The sequence below is a fragment of the Molothrus ater genome, chromosome 1 (assembly GCF_012460135.2).
Source record: "Molothrus ater isolate BHLD 08-10-18 breed brown headed cowbird chromosome 1, BPBGC_Mater_1.1, whole genome shotgun sequence".
In the NCBI taxonomy this organism is placed as follows: domain Eukaryota; kingdom Metazoa; phylum Chordata; class Aves; order Passeriformes; family Icteridae; genus Molothrus; species Molothrus ater.
The window spans coordinates 65,777,530-65,803,007 of NC_050478.2; the positions used below are offsets into that span (position 1 = coordinate 65,777,530).

The 25,478-nt window shown below is 43.8% G+C and overlaps 1 protein-coding gene across 3 annotated transcripts in view; it reads left to right on the forward strand.

Moving 5' to 3' along the window:
* The first annotated feature begins 441 nt into the window (after window positions 1–441).
* Window positions 442–25,478, forward strand: part of NEDD9 (neural precursor cell expressed, developmentally down-regulated 9) — a 38,561-nt gene continuing 13,524 nt past the window's right edge. Inside the window, exons 1-2 of one of the 3 annotated variants that reach the window (XM_036378650.1) lie at window positions 442–457; window positions 17,986–18,426. In XM_036378650.1, coding sequence (XP_036234543.1) covers window positions 17,992–18,426 — 435 coding nt within the window. In that variant the 5' untranslated portion in view covers window positions 442–457; window positions 17,986–17,991. Of the gene's footprint in view, window positions 458–1,912; window positions 1,946–17,985; window positions 18,427–25,478 lie in introns of those variants that run through there. The other 2 variants (XM_036378649.1, XM_036378651.1) reach the window with 2 other exon arrangements.

The following is a 25,478-nucleotide window of genomic DNA, read 5'->3' on the forward strand; positions in this document are numbered from 1 at the left end:
GGTTGGAGCAGCAAAGCTACAGCCCAGCCACAGTGGCTCTTCTGCACTGCAGAAAGCAGGAACTTGTCCTTCTCACGAATTTCTGAGACTTATTTTGTACTGACAGGGACACACACCCATGAGCTATTATGGCATGTGCAGTCAAGAAGACAGCATAGGGAAAAAAAAGCATTTTTGCATTCAATTAGTAAATTTGTAGAGTACAGCCACATATTTTATGCTGGAACTGGAGAACAGAAGAGATTGCAGATAAAAGTACGACATTCTTTATCAGTCAAGAAGCCATTTTAGCAATAGGATCCCTCTCTAGAGGATTAGTCACATGAGAATTTAAGGATAACATTGCACTATGAAATGTAGTTATGTTTGTAATCTGCTAGTACAAGATTATTCTTTGCTATTTTTCCTTAGGCCACCAGAAATAGCCTTGAGTCCATCTGTGACCTAAAAATATTGGGTAAGATTCAGCTCGGGCAAAAAGGAGAGAATTTATTTCCTATTCCTCTAAACAGGCTGGAGTATGTCCCATACACAAAGATTCCTATAATGTGCACCATATTAATCATGCCTGATTAAGAGATCTAACTTGAAAAGCATGGAGGATCACCACACATCCATTTTCCCTGCTCTTTCTTGCTTCCAAGATACCAGAGTTAATTATTACTCTCTTCCAAATAATCCTTATTTACAATGGTCACTCTTTATAATGGACATCTCCGGGCCATTAAAGCATTCTTGGCCTATGGTGTCTAATCAGTGTTGAAATTGCAGCCAGGCAAAGCCAACACTTGGCAGATTGATTCGAGCAGTAGTAGTTGAAAAAGATCATCTTCTGAGGACAAGTGAGAACAAAAATAATTGCAAAGACATGAACAAGGCAGTGTTCAGCGCCTCCAAGAGCTGCACGTGAGAAAAATGCCTGTGGGAGGGATGGACGGAAAAGGTTCACAGAATCAATTAGGTTGGAAAAGGTCTCTGGGATCATCGAGTCCAACCCTTGACCAAACACCACCTTGTCAACTAGGCCATGGCATTAAGTGCCATGTCCAGCTGTTTCTTGAACATTTGCAGGGTTGGTGACTCAACCACCTCCCTGGGCAGTGGATTCCAATGGGTTACCCACCCTTTCCATGAAAAAATTCTTCCTTATGTCCAACCTGAACATCCCCTGGACATCTTGAGGCTATGTCCTCTTGTCCTGTTGCTGGCTGCCTGGGAGGAGAGACCAAACCCCATCTGGGTACAAAGTCATGTAAGGGTAGAGAGTGTCAAGGTCCCCCACTAGCCTCTTTTTCTCCCTAAACACCCCCAAGTTCCTCCAGTCTCCCTTCACAGGACTTGTGCTCCAGACCCATCACCAGCTCCGTTGCCCTTCTCTGGACCTGCTCCAGCACCTCAAGGTCTTTCAGTGAGAGGCCCAGAAGTGGACACAGGACGTGAAGTGTGGTCTCACCAGTGTCCAATACAAGGGATAACTGCCCAGGTCCTGGTGGCCACACTAGTGCGGATCCACACCAGGATGCCATTGGCCTCCCTGGGTACACGCTGGCTCCTGCTCAGCCGCTGTCAACCTGTGCCCCCAGGTCCTTTTCCGCCGGGGAAAAGTGAAGGCGAGCAGCTTTGAAAAGGCACGGGCGGGGTCCTTGGGAGCAGGGCCGCCAGCCCTCGCTCTGTGCGGGGCTCTCTCTCCCCGGCCATCGGCGGAGGGAGGCGGCGGAAGGCGCCGCGCCCGGTCTCGAACCCGCGGACCCCGCCGGCGCCACCGCGGTCCGGGCGCGGGGGGTGCGGGGGCGGGGCCGGGGCCGGCTCGTGCCCGAGCGCCATGCAAATGAGGGCGGTGCTATGCAAATGAGCGCGTTAGGCTGGCGGGGCGGCGCGCGGCGGGGCGCGCAGAGCGCGCGGGGATGCGGCGGGGCGCGGAGGCGGCGCAGCCATGAAGTACAAGGTGAGCGCGGCGGGCAAGGAGCCCGCACCGCACCGCACCGCAGGCAGGGGTCCGACCGCTCCGGGCTCCCCTCCGCACCTCCCCGAGGCGAGCCGTGTGCCCGCGGGGCGGCCAGGTCTCCCTTCTGCCCTCCGCTGCGCTGCCTCCGGGCGCAGAGCCCCGGGAAGGTGTCCGCGGGGAGTGGGAAACGAGGGGGCAGCGAAGGGGTCGGGCTGCGGGGGCCCCCCGGGTGCTGTGTCGGTGTTGGCGGTGCGGGGAGAAGGAGCTCCTCTCGCTTTTCCCGCTGGTGCCGGCCCTGGATAACGGGGTGAGCCCGGGATCGCGGGAAAGGTGGCGGGGCGGTGCGTGATGGCCAGGCGCGTTTGGGACAGGTACCCCGATCCTCCCCGGGAGCTCATTCACCTCCTTCCAGGCGCTCGTGGATGTTTCCTTATCACGGTGAGGTCTGTTTGATGCATCACAAGCGAGGGAAGAAAAAAAACCCCAACGTTTTTTAGAAATTGGTGACCTATCCCCCGTATTAATTCCTATCATCCCCGCTTATTCAATAATCGCTTTTAGCGACCTTTTACCAGAGGGGGTTGTGGTTGGTTGGTTTTTTGGATTTTTTCCCAAAAGAGACAAATGTAGAGCCTTTTGTCCTAATATTACTCAAAAACTTCTGGGCAAGGTACAGAATTGCCCACGGGGCATTAGATTACTGTACAGACATACCGTAATCTTGTGCGATTGGAAAAAAAGGGGGAGGGAAGGAAAAACTTTCCTTGCCCTGCCAAAAATAACTTCAGCGTCAATAAAAAGGTGATTTTGGAAATGTCACACGCTATATACTTACTTGGAGACTGAGTTGCTTTGGAAGTGAAGTCCATCTCTGTACTAAACTGAGGCAGCTTGGTGTGAAAGGGTGCTGATGGAGTGGCAGTGTGTGTGAGAAGTACAGTGATACCCAGGTAAATGTGCAGGGATTTTTGTGCTCTTCTGTACATCTCTGAGCTCAGGCCAAGTTTTCAGGGTCTCTCAAGCCAAACTTTGGGAAAGGTCAGAGTTAAGTTTCCAAAGCAACTGCCAGTTTCTCCATCTCATGGAAAAACAAGGGAAAAGGAATTGTGTTAGATGTGGGTTGCCAAAGGTAATCCGTGGCTTTTTTTAAATTATTATTTTAAATTGTATCTCAAACAATTGACTGATTTGAAGTCTGAGATAAAATCCATCTCTTCTCTTCTATCTGCTCCACCTCTGATCAGCCCAGGTAGACTTTATACCTGCCTAGAGAAGGTGTTACTCTGAGCAGAAACATCAGGCACTCGAGGGTAGAAGATCAGTGTCACTGTTAGTCCAAAGCTCACAAACTGCTTTCAGGCTGCCCAGGGCCAAGGAACACTTGTATTCCAGCAGCAAAATAATGGTCCTGTATAGTTATACAGCTTCCTGATTTCTTGTATGTAGGCCAGTGGCCCTGCAAGAACAGGGACAGATAAGGTGGCTCAAAAGGGGGAAGTCTTCCCTGCTCTGTAATGTTTCCTTTGCCCTGTATTGTGGGAATGAGGATTTTGGATTTGGTTTGTGATTACATAATTCTAGACAGAGAAGACTAGACAGAGAAAGAGCAAGCCATTAAAAATAAATAAATAAAAAAGAGAAGACTGAGGGGTTTGGCCTCAAAAACCTTCTAGCTGGATTACAGTGTTTACTTTCCCTGGGAAATGTGAAGTAGTTACAGTGTTTAACTGGGACAAACATTCTTAGAGCTATTTCTTATCCCTAGAGTAATACACAAAGAAAATACCCTGCACATTCAGTCTTTGTTCTTTCTGTATTTTCTCCCTTTCTTTTATCTTCCTATAGGAAAACTTTTTTTTTTTTTTTTTTTTAATTGTGCACATGAAATAAAGGAACAGAGAATGCTAATGGCCTGCCTGGGGACAAATCATCACTTCAGAGGAGGCTTACCATCCAGGTGCACATTTGGCTCTGTTTACCTGCTCACAGTGTTATACTGGGGCCTGTCATTCCTTCCTTTCATTGTAATAGTCTGTAAGGCCTCATTTGAAGAAATTATTGAAATGCTCATTATAGTTTAATTCAGAGTTTTAACAGTAGGACAGAACAGGAACTGATTCATGGATTAGACCCTGAATATGTCTCTCCATCACTCATGACTTTGCTTTCAGTGTGACTAAACCCAAGGTCATTTCTGGTCTAGAAATCCTTTTGGTACACAATCTATACATTTTTTATTCAGACATTTTCAAAACTTGTTCCCTCCCTCTCTTCCTTCGTCTAAGCTTCTTTTATTGTCTATTACATTTTTCCATTTTAACACTCAAGTCTGATCCTCTGAAAGGCAAAATCCCTGTGGATTTAAGCAAGTTCAGAATTTTACCTTAAATATGTCTCTACACCACTGTCTAGCTTTTGCAGACTGTGAGAAATTCAGTGATTCTGTGACTATTTAAAGCAAAGAGAAATTTAACCCCAGGTCAGGTCCTGCTCTCCCATTCATGTACTACTTAAATGACTGAGAACACAGAAGTTATTTTAACTGAGCTATGGAAAGATGGGAAAGGTTAAGCATAAGAAATACTTGTGTTGGTTTGGAGCACTTCTTAGTCCTGCTTGTCTAAAAACTGCTTTCAGAAGTAATTCCTGTTGGGGTGCAGTTGCATGAGGGCAACACTTCAGTTCTTTGATGACAACAGCTTGCTTTTGAGCTAAATCCCCATGTACAATAAAACTGCGCCCCATCAAGTTCTCACAGGACTCCATTCCAGTGTTCTGTAGTCCAGGAGTAGGGTCAGCCTTTTCTGAAACCAAACACAGGCTGTGACTCCAAGGATGGAGCAGTTACAGATAGCTACAACGTACTCTGTAGCAACAGAAATTCCAGTGGGTTTCCATGATGAGGGAAGGACATGGATGGGAGAGGGTGTATCTGGCTCCCAATTCCTGCACTCTTATCTCGGGCAATAAAAGTGCAACAGAAGCAAAAGGGAGAAGACATTATCATAACAAGGCTTTTGTAGCTGGGTGGCTGTTCACATGGAAGACAAAATAAGAGGGGGAAGGAAGGAAGAAAAGGGGATTTGTCTGTTTACTAAAACTTCCAAACGGTGAAAGAGGAGAGGAAAAAAACCCTGCATTCCTTACCTCATTTAAGCCAAAAGGAATGACGTAGATGTGAAGTATGAGGTCTTGATTATCTATTTTTAGATAATTTGTTGGGCAAGGAAGAAACCTAAATAGGGTTCGAAATGCCTGCCATTTGTGCTAAGGCACAGTCCTGTAATATATAGACTTGATTACAATGTCTGCACGCCAAGACAAACAAAATAGTGTCCCTGGGAAGAAATACAATATTCCCAACCAGAAGTGCTTGTGAAAAGCTGCTTGTAACCCTGGCAATGAAAGACTTTGAGTGTTGGACCATGTAAAAGGAAAAGAACTGTCTGTACTTTATTAACCAAATCCTCTCTGTTTCATTTATTCCTTCTGCCTCTTCGTTTCACTTTTTTTTTCAGTATCTCAGCAATCACAGGGTGGCAATCTAACTCAGAAGTAAATAGGAACTGTAAAGTCTTGTAAAATGTAGTTAGGAGAAGAACAAACTGACAAGGGGAAAACCTGTCCAAGTTTGTGCCGTCTCTTTTACTGCAATGAGTTTAGAATGGAAGTTTCATGATTTTTCTCTCACCTGTGCACCTACAGGATGAGGTGGCTGAGGTCCAGCAGGGTCAGACCCAAGTCAGCAGCAACACCAGTGAGATGTAGCCAGAAGGACTGTCCGCTTCATAAAGCTTGGAGGGCCACTGTCATTCTCAGTTCTGGCTGTAGCCTCTGTGTGCCCTCCTTCCCCTCCCGTACTCCCCCTGTAGATTTATATTTGTATACTTAATAGAGGAGAGTGCCCCACTGCCCCAGGGTAGCTGAGAAACTCAACACACAATTGAGTGCACAATTGTGTCCACTTGCCCTACCAAAGTCTTGGTAGGACAGCAGAGTGCTTTTACTTCTGTTTTATAATGGAGCTGCTGAGGCTTAGGGGCGTTACAGTGCTTATTTCAGAGGAAGAATAAGAGCCATCACAAAGCATTGCAGCCAACAGCATGCAGGTTTTTTACCTGATTTCTAAACTTGTGTCTTTTTATGCTAACAGCTGCTCCTGAGTAATGTAGCTGTGAATCAATTGAATCAGAAACTGGCAGCCTAATCTGTCTCTGTCCAGTAGTTCCTAGTGTTTGATGGGGAAGCAGAACTACCAAATGAACAGCCTTCCTTATTTTATTGATTGTTCCATTCGATTCTAGATAGAGCAAGAGGCATTAGATACTTGTCTGGGAGGGTTTTACTCTTGCTTTTGAGGTCCTGCTAGAGGTTGCAGGTTGCACGTTAGAATCTTACTTGGCCTAGAGGTATCTTGACTCAACTCTACTGATTCCAAACAGTGCCATACTATCAAAATACCTCATCGACGGGGACCTATCAGATCAGAGAGCAGGAGAGCTGTCTAATAGTAAGACTTTATGGAAACATCTTCTGCAAAGGAAAAATGAAAGCACATTTCAATGTTATTGTCTTAGGCTGCAGGACTCTGCTATTTTGCAGAATATAGTCTAGACATCAGAGAAGTCTCATGATGTCTTATTGGGACCTTGCTAAATTTTTGGAGCACAGTTCCTAAGACTACCGACAAACTCATCTTTGGAATCTTACCATCTCAAGCCCAGCAACAAGTGGGGTTAGAAGACTAACTTGCACTGATATCTGATCACTGAACACTGAACTCCTGTGTGTGGTGTCTGAGGAGACATTTGTATTAGTGTATTGCCTGTGCTCCATTATAAGTACCAGAGTAATTGCAGCAAGGCCAGGTGCATCTAGAAAAGTAGAAAACCAGGAGCATAGAGCTTCCTACATGTCCTATTGCTGTTATCAAAGGTGTTAAGGGCATGGGAGTGCCTTCTGCACACAATAGATGGGCTTAGGTCACTTAAGGGCCAATGGGAAGTCACTTATGCCATGCTTATTTTATTTGGACTAACTTATTACAGCATTTAAATACTTAAATCCCATTCATACCAGCAGCAATTAGGAACTCACCTGTCTCCCAGGGTCCAGAGTTTAATTCTATTTTTAAAGCAACCTGAGTGCTTTAGAGGAGTATGCAGTCTCAGCCTTGGCTGCAGCACTTGTGGAGGACCCTTATCTTGCACTGTTCCAATTTCTGGCTGCTCTTGATGGAGACAAGTAGCTGAACTTCTTAGGACATAAAAGCCCACACACCTCTGCAGGAAACCACTTTCAGTGACATTTGGAATCACAAATGCATAAGTCACTTTTGAAGAGGCTTCTTTTCATAACAGATGCTCTCTGAGCATCCATGAAAGCAGTGGACATCTCCTGTTAGAGCAGTACTCTGGCCCCTGAAAGGTGCTTTATGCCAAGCCTTCAGTGGGCTTGATCAGATACTCCTCTGGGACTGTATTATGAAAATAGTATTTATGGCAGGTATTGAGCAATGTTTATTAAGTCAGGCCACTGCTAAGAAAAGCTGCATGTAGAGGTACTTCTGCCTGTAAATGGCTGCAACTCTCAGCATCAGTGAAGCTGGGTCACTTTATAGCAGCTCAGAGTGCAGCCTCTGCATATTACTGCCTGATTATCACAGCCTGCTCTTGCCAAGTGCCCTTTTTCTTTTGCCTTTTGGTCTAGACATTACAGTAGTGGAAACTGTCTTAATTTTAAGGAGCTCATTTTTCCCCAGCAGATTTGGACGTAGTTTGTGCTTGACATGAAACAGGGCTGCTAAAACTATAGTTCACACTCCTAGAAACACAAGTGCATAGCATGACAAAAATTGTATATTTTTTTTTGTCTATAGGGATGAGGCCTATTCTCGCCTTTCTATTTTTATGTTGGTTTTGAAAACACTTTCTTCACAGTCAGAGTGGATCAGCCTGCCAGAAAAGGAAGAGAAATAAGAATGGGTTTACTCTACAGGAATGCAAGTCAGCACATCAGAAGCCCTTTCTTAAGCAGGCCTCATCGACAGCAAGGTTGAAAATTTTAGCAATACCATAAATCATTTGGTAACAGCAAGTCTTAGAAAATGCTGAAGGAGCCTAGGATCAAATCTCAGTTCTTCCAAAGCAAATGACCTGTTTATCTGAAGACAGAGAGAGGAAGATACAGACCATTAAAAAATCAATAATTCTCTTTTTAAAGAAGTTTCTGATCCAAAGGGTTAAGTACAAGACAACCAGAAGTGTGCACTCTGTTTAAGATACAGCCAGCAGTAGGTGGTGTCATCAATGTCCTTGTCCTGTGGACTTTACATCCAGTTAAAATGCTTAGGGTAATAAACCAATTTTTACTGCTACAGAAGGGCGTATTTACAAGCAGATATCTTCTTTGTTTTCTGTCTCTCTTTTTATACTGCTTTATTTTATTTGCAGCCCAGGAACTGCCCAAACCAATCTCTCACAAGATCAAGATCTTACATGATGAAGCTGAAGTTGCGCTTCAGCCTGAGATTGAGCAGAGTAACCAGAGCTGCTTAAAATTCATTTGCACCTTCACCATCCCTCTTCTTTGGGGGTACACTTACCCAGAAAATGTCAGCTTGCCAAAATTGAGCTGTTCTGGGAGGCTTGTTGACTTTTGGCCACTGCCCTTTAGGATGGAGATGGCTCTGACTGGACCTGGCAAACATCAGCTGCCAGCCAGGCTTGGCTCCCCTGGAATTCTTATTCACAGGCAATGTGCCTCCTGTCCCACCAGCCTGCTGAGGGCTGGAACCAGCCTGGAAAGAGGAGTTCCTGAGCTTGTTTTTCTTTAGTTAGCTGGACTCTCAGGGCATCCCAAATTGTAGCTGCTGTGTAGTATCCCAGATGGTGACACTAGATTGGCAGAGCAGGATGGCTTTCCCTTCTAATGAATTTTTTGGTTTTTTGAGAGACCTGGGTGAAGAAAGGCATGTCCTGGTTCATCGAGGTTCTAGACTTAAAAAAAAAAAAAAAAAAAAATTAAAAAACATACTTTTAAAGCTGAAGCCATCAAACAAGTAAGTTGGTGGCAGTACTGAGGTCCTGTGTCTACACAGCTATGGTTTCTTGACAATCAAGTTGGAATTGTTTCCCCAGAGCCGCAGAAGGAAGGGTTAATTTTGGAAAAAGGGTTTGGGTTTTTTTTTTGTTTTTTTTTTTAAGGAAACTTTGTCTGGGAGAGGACTGCTCACAAATGCCAGAAACTGGAAAACTGAGAACTCAAAACACACGTTTTGGGATTCTTTCTTTCCGTACTTTTTTTTCCCCCTTCTGCTCTGCTTCTTCAATTCTTTAGCATTTAACATCCGATCTCCTTTCATTAAGTTTTTAATTGCTTGCCTGAGGGAAAGAGGTTAAGTTTTACATCTGCTTTTTGATTCTGATGTACTGTGGTTTAATCACAGTGAGATCATATTTACTCTAAGGGTATTGTTTGCATGCTTGATTTTTTTTTTTCCTCTCTCCCTGTTGATGTCACAAAAGGCATACAGCCCTCAGACAGATTTGAAAAGGCCTTTTAAAGTCATGGAACAAGATCACACCCTTCCTTGGGTGGGGGGGGAAAGGAAACCGGTTACGAGGGTGAAACATACACAGAAAGCTTAGTGAGTTAGGTGTGGTGGAATTTCCCAAAATATTAATAGATCTTGAAGGTAAGTCAGGGGATGTGATTTGTATTCCCAGAGAGAGCAAAGAGAATGCTATTTCGGCACTCCTGTAAAACCCCAGGAGCTCAGGGGCAGTGAGAGGAATACGTGATGAGCGGATCAGCGCTCTGCCTGGCTGTAGGTGTTTCTGTCGCACGCTGTGCGTGACGCCTGTGATGGCAGCAGTGCAGGGTGGGTGGTGTGCAGCCCAGCAGCGCCCTGCTCGGTGCCAGGCTGTTATCCCAGGCTGTCCTGAAGGGCACTGTCCCAGCCATGCCCCTTGGCCCTGGAGCTGGGACCGCCGCATCCAGCTGGCTGCGCGCAGGGAAAGGGAGTGCCCTGCTCCCCTTGAGCTCCTCCTGCTCTGTGCCATTCACGTGTGGTTTGGGAGGAGGTACAGCCCTGGTAGCATCAGAAACACCTTATTTAACACCGAGGATATTATGTTTCTGTGATTACCTTTGAAATGTCTCTCACCCCCTCTAATTGAAATGAAACGGGGCAAGCCAATAAACCAAAACTCAGTCAACAGATGAAAGAATATCGTCTGAGCAAACAGAGACAGCAGAGACAGCCTGGGTTTTTTTTTTTCCTTCTTGCCAATGTAGAATTATCTTTTTGTTGCTGTCAATAGATACGGAGCCAGAAATCTTGCTTTTCAACTCACTTTTCCATTGGGAAACATCAGGCATGGCAATAAGCTGATGCGCTTAGCGCAGAATTGTGAAGTATTTCATTCACACAGGCTGGAGCACCAGTTAGGATTTTTGTTCTATCCTTCATTTTCACATTTTTCCTTCTTTACTTCCCCCATACTCACTTTGTTTAGCCTCTTCCTTCTTTCATAGACATGCATTTGGATTCCCTCCCAAGCTGCAGGTTCACTGCTGTGCCTCAGTTTCTCAAACTACTTTGGCAACTACCCACAAAAAAAAATGGATACACAAATATCTCCTATTTTCTTAAAATTAGCAGTTTTGGTGCAGCAAAAAATGTTCTCAGACCAGAGCGCTATCAGTCTCTCACATGTTTTGTCACTTGTGAATCCTGGTCTTGGGTGAACCAATGGGCCACATCAGCATCTTCGGCAGGAGTGTGAAGTGCCTGAGCCCTACTTGTTCTGCTCGCTGCTTGCCCACCCTGCTTGGTGGAGTGTTGTGTCTGCAAAAACTGGCAGTGAATATTCCAGAGCATGACAGCCATAGTGCCTACTTTGGCTTACCCAAGTGTGGTCCTGTAAGAAAGAGAATGTTCCTATTTTTTCTCCTTAACTTTCTGTGTAACTTGTCTCACTACCAAAAAAAAAAGTCCTAGCCAGGGCCAACTCTGAAAATCAGGCCTCTCAGGCAGACAGAGGGGCTGGGACAACTTGGTGGAACAATGAAATAAGGCACTTGGCTCTCTGCCCTGCAGAAAGAAGGTTTTCCACATCTCAACCTTCAGGCAGCTTGGTCTGCTTTAGCATGACTAACAGCCTGTGTTCCAGAGATGCACAGGACCAGAGAGTAAGGATACTTAGGGTGGATAAAGACCTCTCCTCCTTATGGCTCTGCTGGGTCTGTTGGCTCACAGCTCTTTCATTAGCTGTGAAGCCAGTCTTCCAAAGCTGTGCATGGAAAACTGCCTTAATTTCCATCCAACTGGACTTGGAATTGTTTGGGTGAGCAGTGCTTGACCAGAGAAGTATCTTTGCTAAACCAAAAACTTGTGGGTTTTGGTGTAAGAAAGCAAGAGAGTGCCTCAAAAGTAGATCTATAGGCTTTGCCCGAGGAGTGAACTGAAGCATTACCGTGGTGAGCATTTGCTGCTGGGCTCCTTATTTTGTCATTAGCTGAGAGCCAGGAGCTCAGAGTTCCAGAGCCAGGCACAGGCTGGGTGCTCGGGGCCTTTCCCCTGCTGCAGCTGCAGTAGCTGTGAGCCCTGCTAGTGCAGAGGCTCTTTGATAGGGGCTGTGGTAGCACTTCCTGCATCCTCTCTGTAGCTGTACATTTCATCTTGACATAAAGAGCAAAAGCCTGCACACACTTGTTGCTCGCAATGAGTTGTTTTAGGTCTGTACATGGATGGGGGCTGTTATGGCCAAGCGTTGCCATTTCATAGTCCCTTCCCCATGTCACTGCCCACAGGGCCCTGCCCAGGAACATACCAGGGCAGCTTTGTGTCTATCAGGTACTGCCTTTGCTGTTCACACTGCCTTCTTCCAGGTTTGAGCAGACCAGCAAAAGACATTTCTCAAAGCTTAATGTCTTATTCAGTGACCTTTGTCAACTTCTGTTAAGTAGCCTTTGTGATAGGTTGCTTGTTACAGATAGACCTGTTACCTACTGTGCCTCAAGAGTTGCTTTCCTTGCCAACACAGCACAATGAATGCTTTATTTCAGGGACAGTGACAGTGAGAAATAGAAAAGGAGAAAAGAACCAAAGTTAAACTGTCCAATGACTCTTGCACTGAAACCCTTGTGTCAAGAAGCCAGAATAGATCTAAAATTTTCCTTTCTTCTACCAGCCCTGCTTGTATCTCAGAATAAAACTCACTTTTTACAGTGTTTTCAGAACAATCCTTTTATCTCACAGGCAGATCATTACTGTTGGGCCTAATGCAGCCCTACAAGGGTATGTAAATGCTTAAGCTTACTTTGCAATAGCAGTCATTAATTTTAAGAAATCTATAAGACGGGAACCTGTATCAAAAATATTATGAGATGGATAACTAAAAGTCATCCAACCAAAATTAAGCTACTGGTTTGTTCACAGACGTTGCCCCCACCTTTCCTTCCTTTGTTCCTCCCTTCCTACTCCCAAGCTAAACATAGGAGAGAAGCTGTTTGTCATTTTAAGAAACAGTTTGCCCAATAATAGAAAAAAGGAGTCCCACCCTCTTTCAGTGAAGAGCAGAGGCAATTTTCCCAGTCCTGTTTGCACATAAACTCTACACACAGGAAGCAATATTATAAAATACAAGACAAAGCCGAACCAAACAATACGCCTCAGCAGCCAAGCACAGAGCGGGGATCAGTATCCTCATACTGCACCTCTGAGGGATGCAGCAGGAATCCTTTGAGCTTATGGTTGGTTGAGCCTTTTCCTCGAGCGTTCATTCATCGTGGAGCTGGCTGAGAGGAGTCAAGTGGGCAGCCCTGTGCTGGGAGCTTGGCACCGCCGCGCCGGGCCCTTAAAGAGACCATTGTGTTTAATCTCCTAGAATGTCATTTGTTATTCCTGCCTTTGCTGCCATGGCTCTGGGCACCTCACACACTCTCGTTACCCACGTCACTGCATGTGTTTACTCTAACAGAAGTGGTAGATGTTTCCACTCTTCTCCTTAACTCTTGCCTCTTCTCTCTTCTGCCACTTAGCCTCATCAACAAACACCCTCTTCATCCTCCAGACTATGAATTACAGAATTCTGTCGGTTCTCCTCACTGCAGAGAAGGGCAGCCAAAACAGGTTGTGGTCTTCAAAGTATTTTCGTCTGTCCTCATCCAGCTGCAGATGTGTCAGCCACCAGTTACAACAGGCTAAGGAGAGAGTAGACACCTTTGACAGTTCTGTAATAGACCTCATTTATACAGCTGAATTTGGCATGTAGTTCCATCAAGATTTGAGAAAAAAATAGTTTACAGAGTCTTATTTTTTTTGTTTGGTTCTGCAATTAGAACAGCTGACAGTTTTTTTCTTGCTTACTGGGTCATGCATCCTAGGTGCAAAAGAAAGAAAAATCTGAGGTGTACAGAGAATACAAATTGTTCCCTTCCAGCTTTTATCTAATGGACTTTAAATGGCATTAAAGGAAACCTCAGACAGAAGTTTCAAATCCCGGGTTCACTTTACCTAGAGGGAGCTTGAAAGCTTTACTTTTGTCTCAACCAATGTAGAAAGTTGGGACCATGGGCACTGTAATCTGCATTTGATCTTGAGAGTATCCATTTCCGTTCCCTTACTTTTAGACAGTTTAACAGAGTCAGCAGAGTCTGCTGAGCCTTTTCCTGCAGTATGTTCCAGCTAAAATCCCCAGGCAGCAGTCATTAGGGTCAGGCTCCATTTTCACTTTGACCTGCTGACAACTGAGATGGCACTTTGTTAAACAGAAGACTGTAAAACTTCCGATTTTCAGTGATTTTACATAAGATGCTTTCTACTGCACTCATGAGCCCAAGGTTAAGAGGAATTTAAGCTTCTTGAGAACAAATGCGGGGTTTTTTTTGTTTTGCTTGTACAGAGCATTAACACCATGGGGGTCTGACCCTGGCTTCAGCTTCCAGACATCCCAGGATTGCTAGCAAGGCTTGACACAGAAGCTGCTGAGTCTTTCCAATCCACCATTAGCTGTAGAGAAGCACTCATTACTTGAAGTAGGGCTGTCACAGCACTGGGAGCTCAGGAGAATGGAGATGCTGCACAGGGACCACAGGTACTTTTGGATTTTGAAGAGGGTACCACAGCACCTATCATGTAGTTAATTTAACTGGACCAAAGGAGAGCAACAGACACTTCAGTATTAGTCTTATTAAAAGGAGCTGGTAGCTGCCAGTATCTTCATTTTATGAAATGCAGCTGATTTCTGTAACAAAATTTTTTTCCCTATCTAGCATCAGGTAATTTTTCCCCAGCCTTTACAGAACTTGATTTTGTAGCTCTGCATCTGTTGCACTCCCTTTTTTTTTTTTTTCTTTTTTATTGGGAATATAAAGTCCCTTTAGAGGGACTTCTGTGGAACTTGCTAGTTTTGAAAACAAGTTCCAAGACAATTTTCTCATTGCCCTTTCTCTAGGAAACAGACAAGTTCTTTTTAGCATTTAGTGATACAAAAAGTTCACTGCTGTGCTGTTGGCTTCTCATATCAGATCTTAGTGCTTACTTGGTGCCAGTTCTCAGGCAGTTGAGTGGACAGATCCATGCCTCTTTAGAGCAGGTCCAATTAATTTCATGTAACTGTCCCCACTCTCTGAGCTGATGAGACCAATGAGAAGAAATATTGATATATGGGCTACAGTGCCCACAGAATCAGAAAATTATTCAGATTTGTCAAATCTTTGGAGATAAGGCCCACAGGTGTTGAAAGATGCCTTTGATCAGAACTTCTTTCTGTGTGATGAAAAGTAGAGACGACCATCGTGATCACCACAGCAGGCTAAAGGAACCTGTGGTTTCCAAAAGCTCGCTTTCTGTGGTCACAAGTGCATTTTTCTCAGGGCTGATACTGCTGACTTGTGAAAGTGACTGTGACACTGTTTCTGAAGCTCATACTTAGCAATCCTGTGAAGGAAGAATGAAGTCAGAGAAAACAAAGAAGATTTTCTTAGCAGGAGCAGTGCCTTTGCTGCTGGCACCAAGCAACAGGCTTAGTGTTTCTGGTCCCAGTGCTTATTTGGAGGAATATTTTTCCTGCTTCACTGCTCCATCAGTGACTGGTGCTGGTGGCATGGCTCTGGGCTATTTAAAAGGCCTTGGGGAAATGGCTGTGAAACAAGTGGCAACCAATTAGTATAATTCACATACTGGTGCCTGAGTTAACACCAACAATGAGAATCTGAAGCTGTTTGCAGCAGAGAAGTTCCTGAAGCACATCCAGAAAGTGTTAACATGCTGCATGCCAGGTGGTGAGAAGGTCACTGGGACAGAGATAATGAGCAGCTAGAAAAAAGAATTCACATGGGAACTTTTGTCTGCTCTAATTCTACCACCATTTCAGCTTTGTTCTGAGGATTCCTTTGCTGCAGAAGCTAATCAACTTTTCAAATACCTTTAAACACCAAAGTATAGAAGAATACACATTTATCATTGATTTAGCCTGCTTGGTTAGTGCCTCCCCCACCCAGCTGTAATCTTCCTCCTTTAAACAACTCCCCTGTGAAAGTCTTATTTTATGTTGCACAAGCTCTGGTCCCATTAGTAGATTTCCCTTGTGAAAGACATGCTAGAAAGAAATGGGGAAAGATTAGAGATTGACTTGAATATTCAGATTAGGCAGGGGCTTTTGTTTTCTGAGCTTCAGACTCCACTAAGCAGCCTGGTTGACACAGCAAGAATATAGAGGTAGTGCCCAAGAAAAGACCACTGGTTTTGACCATGCTTAAATAATAGTTCTACAGTCCTGCCAAGGCATGGACAAAAATTGCTCCCTGCTTTATCAATACTGGGATATCTTAGTGTTGCTGACTGATGAGCTGAGTAGACATACATCAGAGGGAATGGTGGGCCCCAGTGCTGCTGTTTACATGGAAGTTCAAAATGGCAATCCTGCTTTTCCAAGCCAAAGCTTAATTTATACCAACCTCACTAATGATGCTGATGAAAGGTAAAGCCAGTGTTTCTCATACATTTGAAAGCTGATCTCCCATTCAGAGAAGAGGAAACTGATCTCGTGCACCCCATTTCAACCCTGCATGTCTTGGGAAATGCAAGTTCACCTACCTTTTATGTGATGCCTGAGCTTATCCCCCTTCCATCCACCAGTCAGCCCTGCACACAACCTGCTACACTGAGCAAGGTCAAACTAAAGTCTCTGCACAGGAATGATGGGAAAACATCAGCATGATAACAGGGAAAGATATAACAAATGAGGGATGGTTAAAAGAAAAAGTTCTGAAATGTCCAAGGAGGAAGATAAATATGACAGATAAAAACACTAAACTGTACTTGACGCTATTCCTTTGACATAGGAAAGATAAATCTTTAAGGCAGCTGCATATCCTTTTTGGTGGATGAGCACCATTTCAGTTTGTGTACTGCATCCAAATATTTCAGCTTGAACACTTCAGATCCAGGGCTCTATATTTTTTCAAGTGCTTACAATCGGATTATAACCACCTCTGCTGACCGCCTTCACTGAAAATCAGGCAGTCATGGAGCAATTGTTTCCAATATGTCTGGAAATATCACCAGAGCCAAGAAATTAAATCTTCATGGCCTTTTTGAGGGGTCCAAGAATGTTAGTGCAGACAGCCTGCCTACTTTCCATTGAATACCTTGGCCAGTTACTCAGAACTGGATGTGCCATAGAGGCCTGCAAGGAGAGGAAAGGGAGGTGGGTCCATCTGGGAGAGGAGGTGGTACTTATTAGTAACGCATCACAGCCAACAAGCTTACATCAACTCAGAGCTGGCTTAAAACTGCATAGCAGCGGTACTGCTGGGCGTAGAACCCCAGCAGGAGAGAAGTCAGGACAAGCTGCAAAGCCTGCCTGAAACTCTGAGCAAATGCTTGGGGGTAGAGCTGTGTGAAGCTCCTTGTGCTGATGGTACTGCTCCACTTCACATAATCAAGCAAAGTGCATCTAAGAGTGCTTAAACTGTGTTGACACAAGTCAAAGACACTCTTTGGCTGCCCTAAGTCTCCCCTTAAGTTACACACAGAGGCTCTTTGTGGTGCTGGTTCATACCTACATTCTTACATTCTTTTAGATGGGCACTGCTTTCCTCATGGCACGGGCATCACCGTGCTTGGGGTCACTGGGTGCATTATTTTTTAGAATTATATTTTTCTCTTGAAGGTCTTTCTACAGAAGATGGACCTCAGAGGAACCATGTTCTTTGAAGTTGGTTTGGAGGGGTTTTTTTTTTTTTGTGGTGCTAGTTTTGAGGCAGCAGGGGAGGAAGGGTTTTATCTATTAAACTACTTCTGTGCTATGCTGTGCTCCTAAAGAAGTTTGCAGAGTGAGAAGGCATAAAGCTACACACAAAGATGAGCATCGTAGCTCAAAGCCTGTGACGTTTTGTCAGCTCATTTTTAGATAGTTTTTCTTACTAGGTGGTCTACAGATCCATCACTTTTAAGGCCACCTGCAGGCGTCAGCCAAAAAAGCCAGGCCACTGTCTTTACACTAAATGGGATCTGCATCTCCGTGGAAAGTCTTTTGGGACCCCACAAATGTAAAGTTGTTTGGGAAAAATGACTCTGGATTACTCACTCCTTGTGAGTCTTGCTCAGGTTTATTTTTAATGGCTGCTAGCTGGCTGTAGCAGTACACAGAGCATGTTTGTAGGGAAATCAGTGTCAAGAGATGAAGGTACAAGCCCCTCATTCACAGGAAGAGCACCTCAGTGTCAGGAGCAGAACTCTCCTGACTTTCTGTCTGTTCAGGTGACTAGGCCATATAAAGAGCTTCTATCTGACCCACTGTTGCTGGAAAATTTCACACTAGCAGTGTTGCTAATGCATAAGCCTCTCATTTTCCCAACTTGGGACAGAGGAATCCTGTGCTGTATGATTTTCCATGGTTTTTTTTATTTCCTGCACACTTCTTTTTCAAATTCAGTTCTTATTTCCTATCACTTAGAATGTGCTTGAAGATACAGAAAAATTCTGCCTTGTTTGCTGACTTGCTATTCTTGCCTTTGTTTCTCCACAGAATCTTATGGCCAGGGCCCTCTATGACAATGTCCCCGAGTGTGCAGAAGAGCTGGCCTTCCGCAAGGGAGACATCCTGACGGTGATAGAGCAGAACACCGAGGGGCTGGAAGGATGGTGGCTCTGCTCCCTACACGGCCGCCAAGGCATCGTCCCCGGCAACCGCGTGAAGCTCCTGATAGGTGCCGTGGTACAGGACAGCTCTCCTGGCCGGGATGTGCCCAGCTCAGGACTGATGAATCAGCCCTTCAACCACCAGAAGATCTACCAAGTGCCGAGCTCGCACACCTCGGCACGGGACCCTGTCTACCAAGTGCCGCCTTCCCACCAAAACCAGGGAATTTACCAGATACCCACTGGTCATGGTCTGGTGGGACAAGAGACTTACCAGGTACCACCCTCCATGCAGAGGTGTATTGATGGTCCAGCTGTGACTAACAAGGTGTGTGCATTTGCTTTTACTTCGTAGCTCCAGAGCCGCTCACTTGGGCTGAGAGAAGTATGGGATTCAGGCTCCTCCCAGGCTGAAGCACATTTGGCCTGTGGCACTCTCACATTATGTGTTCAAAAGAGCTGCTGCAGCAAGAGGAACTCTCCCACTTGTTAATGAACAGTTACATCATCTGCCCAAGTAATTTTTGTTTCATTAAAAATTATATACTATCTTGCTGGAGCAGTCCCAGTGGGTCTAAACTACAAAGAGGAATCAGTGTTTGATATGACAAGGGCCATACTTGTAAGAGTGAGGAAACAAGAGGATGATGATAATGAGGGATGTTTTAGTACTAAACCTAAAACTTTTAAGAGTGCACTTGATGTTTATCTACAGTTAAATTTCTTGGTTGAAAGTGACAGCTGCAGCAGCTCCATGATGCAACCATTACTGCATTATTGCATTTTGCAAGGGTCGCCCCTTGTTCCTGCTGTTCTTCTTAAGTTCTCCCCATCTTCTGCCACTCCCTCATTTTACCTTCACAGGATACCTGCCAGGTACCCTGGTGACAGAAAAGGAAGGAAGTATTACAAAGCCAAAAAGAAATTCTTTCAGTCCCTCCATTCCCAGTTCAACAGCTCCAGATATCAGCATCCTGCTTACCCTTAGAGCTTAAAGCACAGAATTAATATCTGAGTGGATGATGGCTCTCTCAGGAAGTTCTTTACTGGTTTAAACTTTCATCTAATTTAGTTTGGCAAGACTGTCTGTTTTGTGTTTTTCCCCCACATTGCCCACAAGTCAGCCTTTTTCATATCAGGCCTTTGGAAGACATCTTCTAATGCTTTTATTTCCTTGTTATAATTTCATTTTCCTTGATAAGAATAAATGGATTTTTTGTCTTCTGAGCAAGAGAGAAAGATCTGTGAAACCATTCCAAGTCAATTTATAAAGAAGTTTGCTTGCTCAGCTTTTCCACAGTTATGCTTTATAGGCTGTGCAGGAAGATAATACAAGAAAATTGCACTTGCTGCGCAGGCAGAGATAGGAGCTTTGTTGGAGCAATTACATGAATTTTCTTGATAACTCCCATGTATTTTCTCTCATTTCCTTCTTTCCATTTAGACTACATACACTGAAATCTTTTCCAGGATACTCTTTGCCTATCCACAGTGGATACCCTCCAAGGCAGTTAGTGAACACCTGGTAAATAATCTTTTGATGGGGCAGCAGAGAAGAGATCTCATTTTAGGGTATGGCTGCAAGAAACATTTTAAATCACTGTTCAGAGATGCCTCAGCTATCCACCTTGGGCACAGGAGATGCACCATACAGCAGATCTGCACTAAAGTCTGTAGGAAAGCCCAAGGAATTAGTTTGGAATGAGCACTAGGTACCTTCATTTTAGTACCTGACTTGCCTAAATACTGTTAGGATAGTTTGCTTAGCATAATTAATGTATGTTTCTACTCCACACAGAAAGAATTTTCCAACTGATAAGAGGTTTTTTTCTCCCTCCTCCCACCCTCTCCAGCTCCAGTGAAAACAACAGGACATTCTGTATAAACCTGTTGGCTGCTAGGACTGTGTTAAAACCGTTGAAACACTAAGAGACTGAAATCTTTGTTTTAGTCTAAGTGCAAAGTTCTTGACTTTGAGTTGAGATACAAATATCAGAAGCTGTGAAGCACCTGTTTTCTCCAAGTTTCTGCTGAGACATTTTTTCAGCAACCTTGATTATGAATTTTTCTGAATTCAAGTAACCTTTAGAAAGTTATCTATTTGTCAGAGTTGTGACTTGTTTTCATTTAATTCCTTGCAACCCATGAAAGACCAGCTATGCTGCTCACTGTAAAATAACTAAACATACACGTTTATAGAGGATTTCATCCTCAATCAAAGTAAATGCCAACCTGCTTAGCCCTAGCCAATATTTGCTACTTGCTTTAGTCCTGACTTAAATTTATTTAACCCAAGAGTCCTTGCTCTCAGTATTCACTGTGTTGTATTGAGGCTGGCAAACCTCATGGCAGCATCCTGCTTTGACCAGAGGTAGATATGTCCCTTACTCCTTGGGATTTCTCAGTTCTACACTAAAAGGAACCCGTTGGGATTGAATCCATGACAGGCAAGAGACGACCTACCAGTGGTGTCTGAGGTAAAACTACTCCTTTCTGTATCATCCCAGTCTTGCTAAGCTGCTTTTTTACAGCTACAGCTGCAACTCTGCTAATGCCTTTGTGAAAGAAAAGCCTAATTAAAGGAAAGCACTTTAGCACTTGTCTTCTTTGTATGAGGAAACAGTCTGCCCTCCAAATCCTCCTTCTCTAGGGATCAGTAAAAACAATCCTTAATATTAAGAAAAGCTGGGCATCTTGAAGGTTTGATTTGGGGTCTCTTTGCTTTGTCTTCCAAAATGAATAATATCTTTTCTCAGACTTATGACACCTGCTTCAAAGGCTTAAATGAGCCACTCTGGCTCCTTCCATCAGCAGAACCAGCTGGTGAGCAAGCTGTGTATTTTGGTAATCGTAAGGACATTGAGAGGTTTTGCTGCAAGTTCTTGCTGTATGCAAGTCTTCTCCCTTCCCACAGCAGGAGCTAGAGAAGAAACCTGTGTCCTCTGGACATCATTTTAGGCAAGACCAGCAGCAGTTTCTGTGCCATCCCTTTCTGCACGTGTCTGCTTGCTTCCCTTGTGCAAACATGTGGCTTGGCTGCCATACAGGTTTTGCAGGCTCAGGGCTCAGGAGCTGCTGTCAGGCAGGAATTGTCTAGCCTGGAGCAGCAGTAAATCAACAGCGGGCATGTTATTAAGCTGTGCTGAGGTAACCCATCTCCTAAGCCAGCAAGGCAGAGCGAGTCAAAAAGGAGTCCTGAGGCAGGTAATTACAGTGATTAATTGATTCTGGCCAAACTGGTTGCTGAGACCAGAGCTGTACTGGCTCCCTCTATCAAATAAAAATAGCACCTTCTAGAACTCACTCTACCAATGACAGAGATAAGGAGCGTTCAAATTAGCCTTGGTTAGCCCCAGGCTTTTGCAGCTCTGCTGCAAGTTCAGTCACAAAACCCCAAAGTGTGGAGAGCATCTGAGGAGTGTAAAGAGGTGGAAGCTGTGTCTTAGAATTTATTCCCTCTTTCTGTGCTCTACTTTGGAACTTACTCTCTTTTGCTGCAGCCAGCAAAGAGAAAGAACCTTCAGACAAATCTGACATTCAGGAAACTGGATTTTATTCTTGTCACAGAATTCTGCATGGTCTTGAGTGGTGCTTTTGCATCTCATCTGCAAAATATGTGGGTTAATTATGAGGGACTCATTCTGTACAGATTGCTTTGAGAACATCTTTTGGGAAAGGTGCCAACAGAGCACAAAGATTCTTTTGCATCTGATTAATCATTAGTGATCAATCATTAGTTCACACCTAAGCTGTGAGGTAGGGAAAGCTACGCATGAAAAAAAAAGTCACTGCCATAATTTAAACACTCATTTTCTGGTTCAGTGTTTCCCCTAGCTGATCTGTTGTGCTGTCCCTGCCACCCTGCAAGTAGCATTGACCAAAAAAATTAAGGGAATTATTTCCTTGTTGGAAAACAGCTTTCTGTAGGAACCAATAGCTGTCAGGAGAACTGTTGGTGAAGGAAACTCTGCACAAAACAGAATGAGGCTGATGTTTGTCCAGGGAAGAGACCGGACTGTGGGAGTTACCAGCCCTGAACTACAGCTCCCACAAGGCACAGACCAAATCAGGCAAATAGGGATTAATGCCAGCTTGGAACAAATCACCTTTTTTGTTTGTTGGTCTGTTTGGACTGGAACGCTGCAGTTCAGGAAACACTCAGATTTATCCACCTTTTAAAAGTGGATAGAGCGGAATAGGGAAGGAACTCATCTTCATCCCCCGCCTATTTCCAAGTATAAACATGTCCTTGACAAATCAAGGGTTTCACACTCCACCATCCTACTTTATCAAGAGGTCACTGCCTTCAGCAGGAGGTTTGGGTAAACCATGGCTATGGGAACAGACCTTGTTCCCTGGATTTTATTTATGTTAAGAGTCATGCTGGTTCAATGCACGAGAAAGTAGAAACACCACCCCACAAGCAGCACCACCCTGAGAATTCTGGCACAGACTTCAGTAGCAGGACCCAGTTAGTCACATTATGACATTTTTCCTTCCAATTACACAAGTACTGTCCTAGCTGGGAAGAAACAAATGGCTCCTTATAACGTTAGTTCCAGAAATAAGCCTGCCTTTACATTATTGTCTTCTTTTCCTTGCCTATTTTCCCATTTATGAAATAAGAAGATAAAGACATTAAGCACAGTAAAGAGTTGTGTGACAGATTATTTTGTTATTAGAAAGAATGAGATCATATCTAGTGTTTTGCAGTTTGTTGGTAAAATGTATTTACATTCCAAGATAATTCCTCATTTACCCTCAGGCCTGAAATACCACAGTTTCCTGTGATGGGGTTTCCATAAATGGCCCCAGTAGTGATCATATAGTCATTCTTCTCTTCTGCTTTCACATTACAAACTCTACTTTGGGGAATTGTATCCCTCATAACAAAATATTGCTTCTGTGTTAAAGTGCTGAACACACAGGAAGTTTGCTGAGTGCAGCAGCAATGGTAACACATGCCTCAACACTCAGAGCTTGCTTTCACAAAGTGTGCTCTAAAGGATGAAAATACCTCAAGTTAAATGCAAGCTCAGTGGTTAAAACAGCACACAGCTATTTTCTTAGGCTCGGGAGTTTCCCTTGTAACTTTCCATGTGACGTTAATAGGAGAACAACCATTTTACTGATAAAAAGTCAGTGCAGTTAATCCCTCATCCACGAAGCAGAGTAAGCAGTAGTTAGTCACTGATGTGATTTGTAGAGAAGTATTTCAAGAAAAAGACTCCATTTTATTAGGCTGAGCAAATATATGAGCTCAACATTACTCCCTGTTCCTCCCTGAGCACAGGGCTCTTTTTCATCAGTTCTATTTGGAGACCAGAGGCATGCATTTTTCCCCTGGAGTATCAGAAAAAAAGGCCAGTCCTGCAGTCTCATGCAATAACTGAGGGCTCCAGGGACACAAATCTGTCTCCCCAAGAGCAGGATCAAGCCTTTGCTAAAAATAGTAAAACAATAGTAATAGGAATAATAAAAGAAAAATGCAAGCTTATGGGCTCTTTCTTGGTGGTTAGAAATCTAACTGAGTATTTGGTTATGTCTGAAACAAAACACCAAATTCAGGTAACCTAAATTGCCCTCTAAGTACTAAAGACTAAGTACAGCAGCAGAGCATTTTAGAAAAAAACATTCCACATGAGTGGAAAACTGATTATTCAGAAAGTGAATCTCATCATAAGGAGGAAGTGTGGTTTCTGGAGACCAGAAATGGGTAGATGAAGACAGGTTGCTGGCCATCAGAAAATGCAGTTCTAGTGAAATCTAAAGTCTTGGCAGGCATTCTATGATTTTTTCAGATGTTTTGATTTGAAGGATGACTAATTAGCATCAGAATATCATCATTCCATATGTTTGCATGAAGCATTTCAGTTTTTCTTTTTTAAATAGCAGTGGCAGTATTGCATCTTTTTTTTTTTTTCGCTAACATGAATCTAAATTAATCTTTCTCCCCAAACAGATTGTTAAAATGGGTGCAAAGTGAAATTAAGGTAGCTGAGTTCCTAGGAGACGGGAACCTTCCATAAGCCAGTCTATCCCTAATCCTTAAAAGACAGTAATATATTCCCATTGGGTCTTACCATCACAGCTTTTAAATATACACGGACAGTCGTGACTGAGGTCTGGCAAAAAAAAACAATTAAGGATGGAGTTTATATCTGTTTAAAAGGTGTCTTTGCCTTCCATAAACTTGCCAAAGCAAGCTGTGCTAATCTAAACACCACTTACTATAAGCACTTGTCTGTACAGCTGCCCTGAGATACCCATACAGAAATGGAGCCAATACAGCTTGTGAGCCAGAGAGCCTCTACAAATGAAATAAAATCAAATCAAGCTTCTTTCTCATGGAAGGTTTTATTTGCCTCTCTGTCTCAGAGCAGTGTAGTTCCCAACTTAAATGATTTAGGGGCACTTCCATTGTTTCTGCCCAAGTGTAACTCTGAGAGCACACTTGTAGAATTGAAACTCTCTGGCAGTGCTTTGTCTCAACCATTTTTTTGCCCACTGGGAAATGCCGATTCACAAAAACTGAAATTGATGACAGGGAAGGATCTGTTCTGAGAAATGTCTTAAAGGAAGGGAAACAAGAAATCATGGAAATACCCTGTTACAACAATTCCCAAATGAAGCTTTCTCCCTAATCTAGAAATTCAATGTAGGAGGAAAGAAATAACAGAAAAAAGATGAAACACCTCAAAAGAATTAAAATTATTTGTATGCACTGTACCAAACTGGTTTTTGATGTGACCCTTTAGGATTTCATGTCATTCACAGCAAGACACAATCTGCCCTATCTTAACACCTCATCCTTTTTCTTTCTTTCCTCTCCTCTGCCAAACTTGCCCTAAACTTGGGCTTCTGTCTTTGAAAAGAGACAGTCATAGTATTACCAGCACAGAAAACAAGCTCTGGTTTGCAACTGGTTCTTCATGTGATGACCTTTTTAAAGCAGGGAGACTAGACAGACTGGGATGGCCAAAGCAAGATACTCTTTTTTTATCATGGACAAGAGACCCAAATGCTGAGGAGCTGAGTTTTGCCACATACTTTTCCTTTATCTAAACTGCAGTTCAGACTTAATCACAGTTTTCCAGAGAATGCTTTAGCAGACACACATCACACAGTAATTGGGGGGGATTCTTTATCTGTAAGACCCATCCATAGACATTATTTCAGAGTTCATGACTGTGCTATCACCAGTCCTGTGACCCATCAGCTTTTTAGCTCTGTTGGCCAATGCATGCAAAAATGATGATGTCTCTGTCTGCCTAAATATGAGTAATTGTCATGGAGATGACATTACACTGGTAAAACTCTTATAAAGAATGTTGGACAACTATCCTCTTCACACTCCTCTTTAAAATGCCAATAATTTAA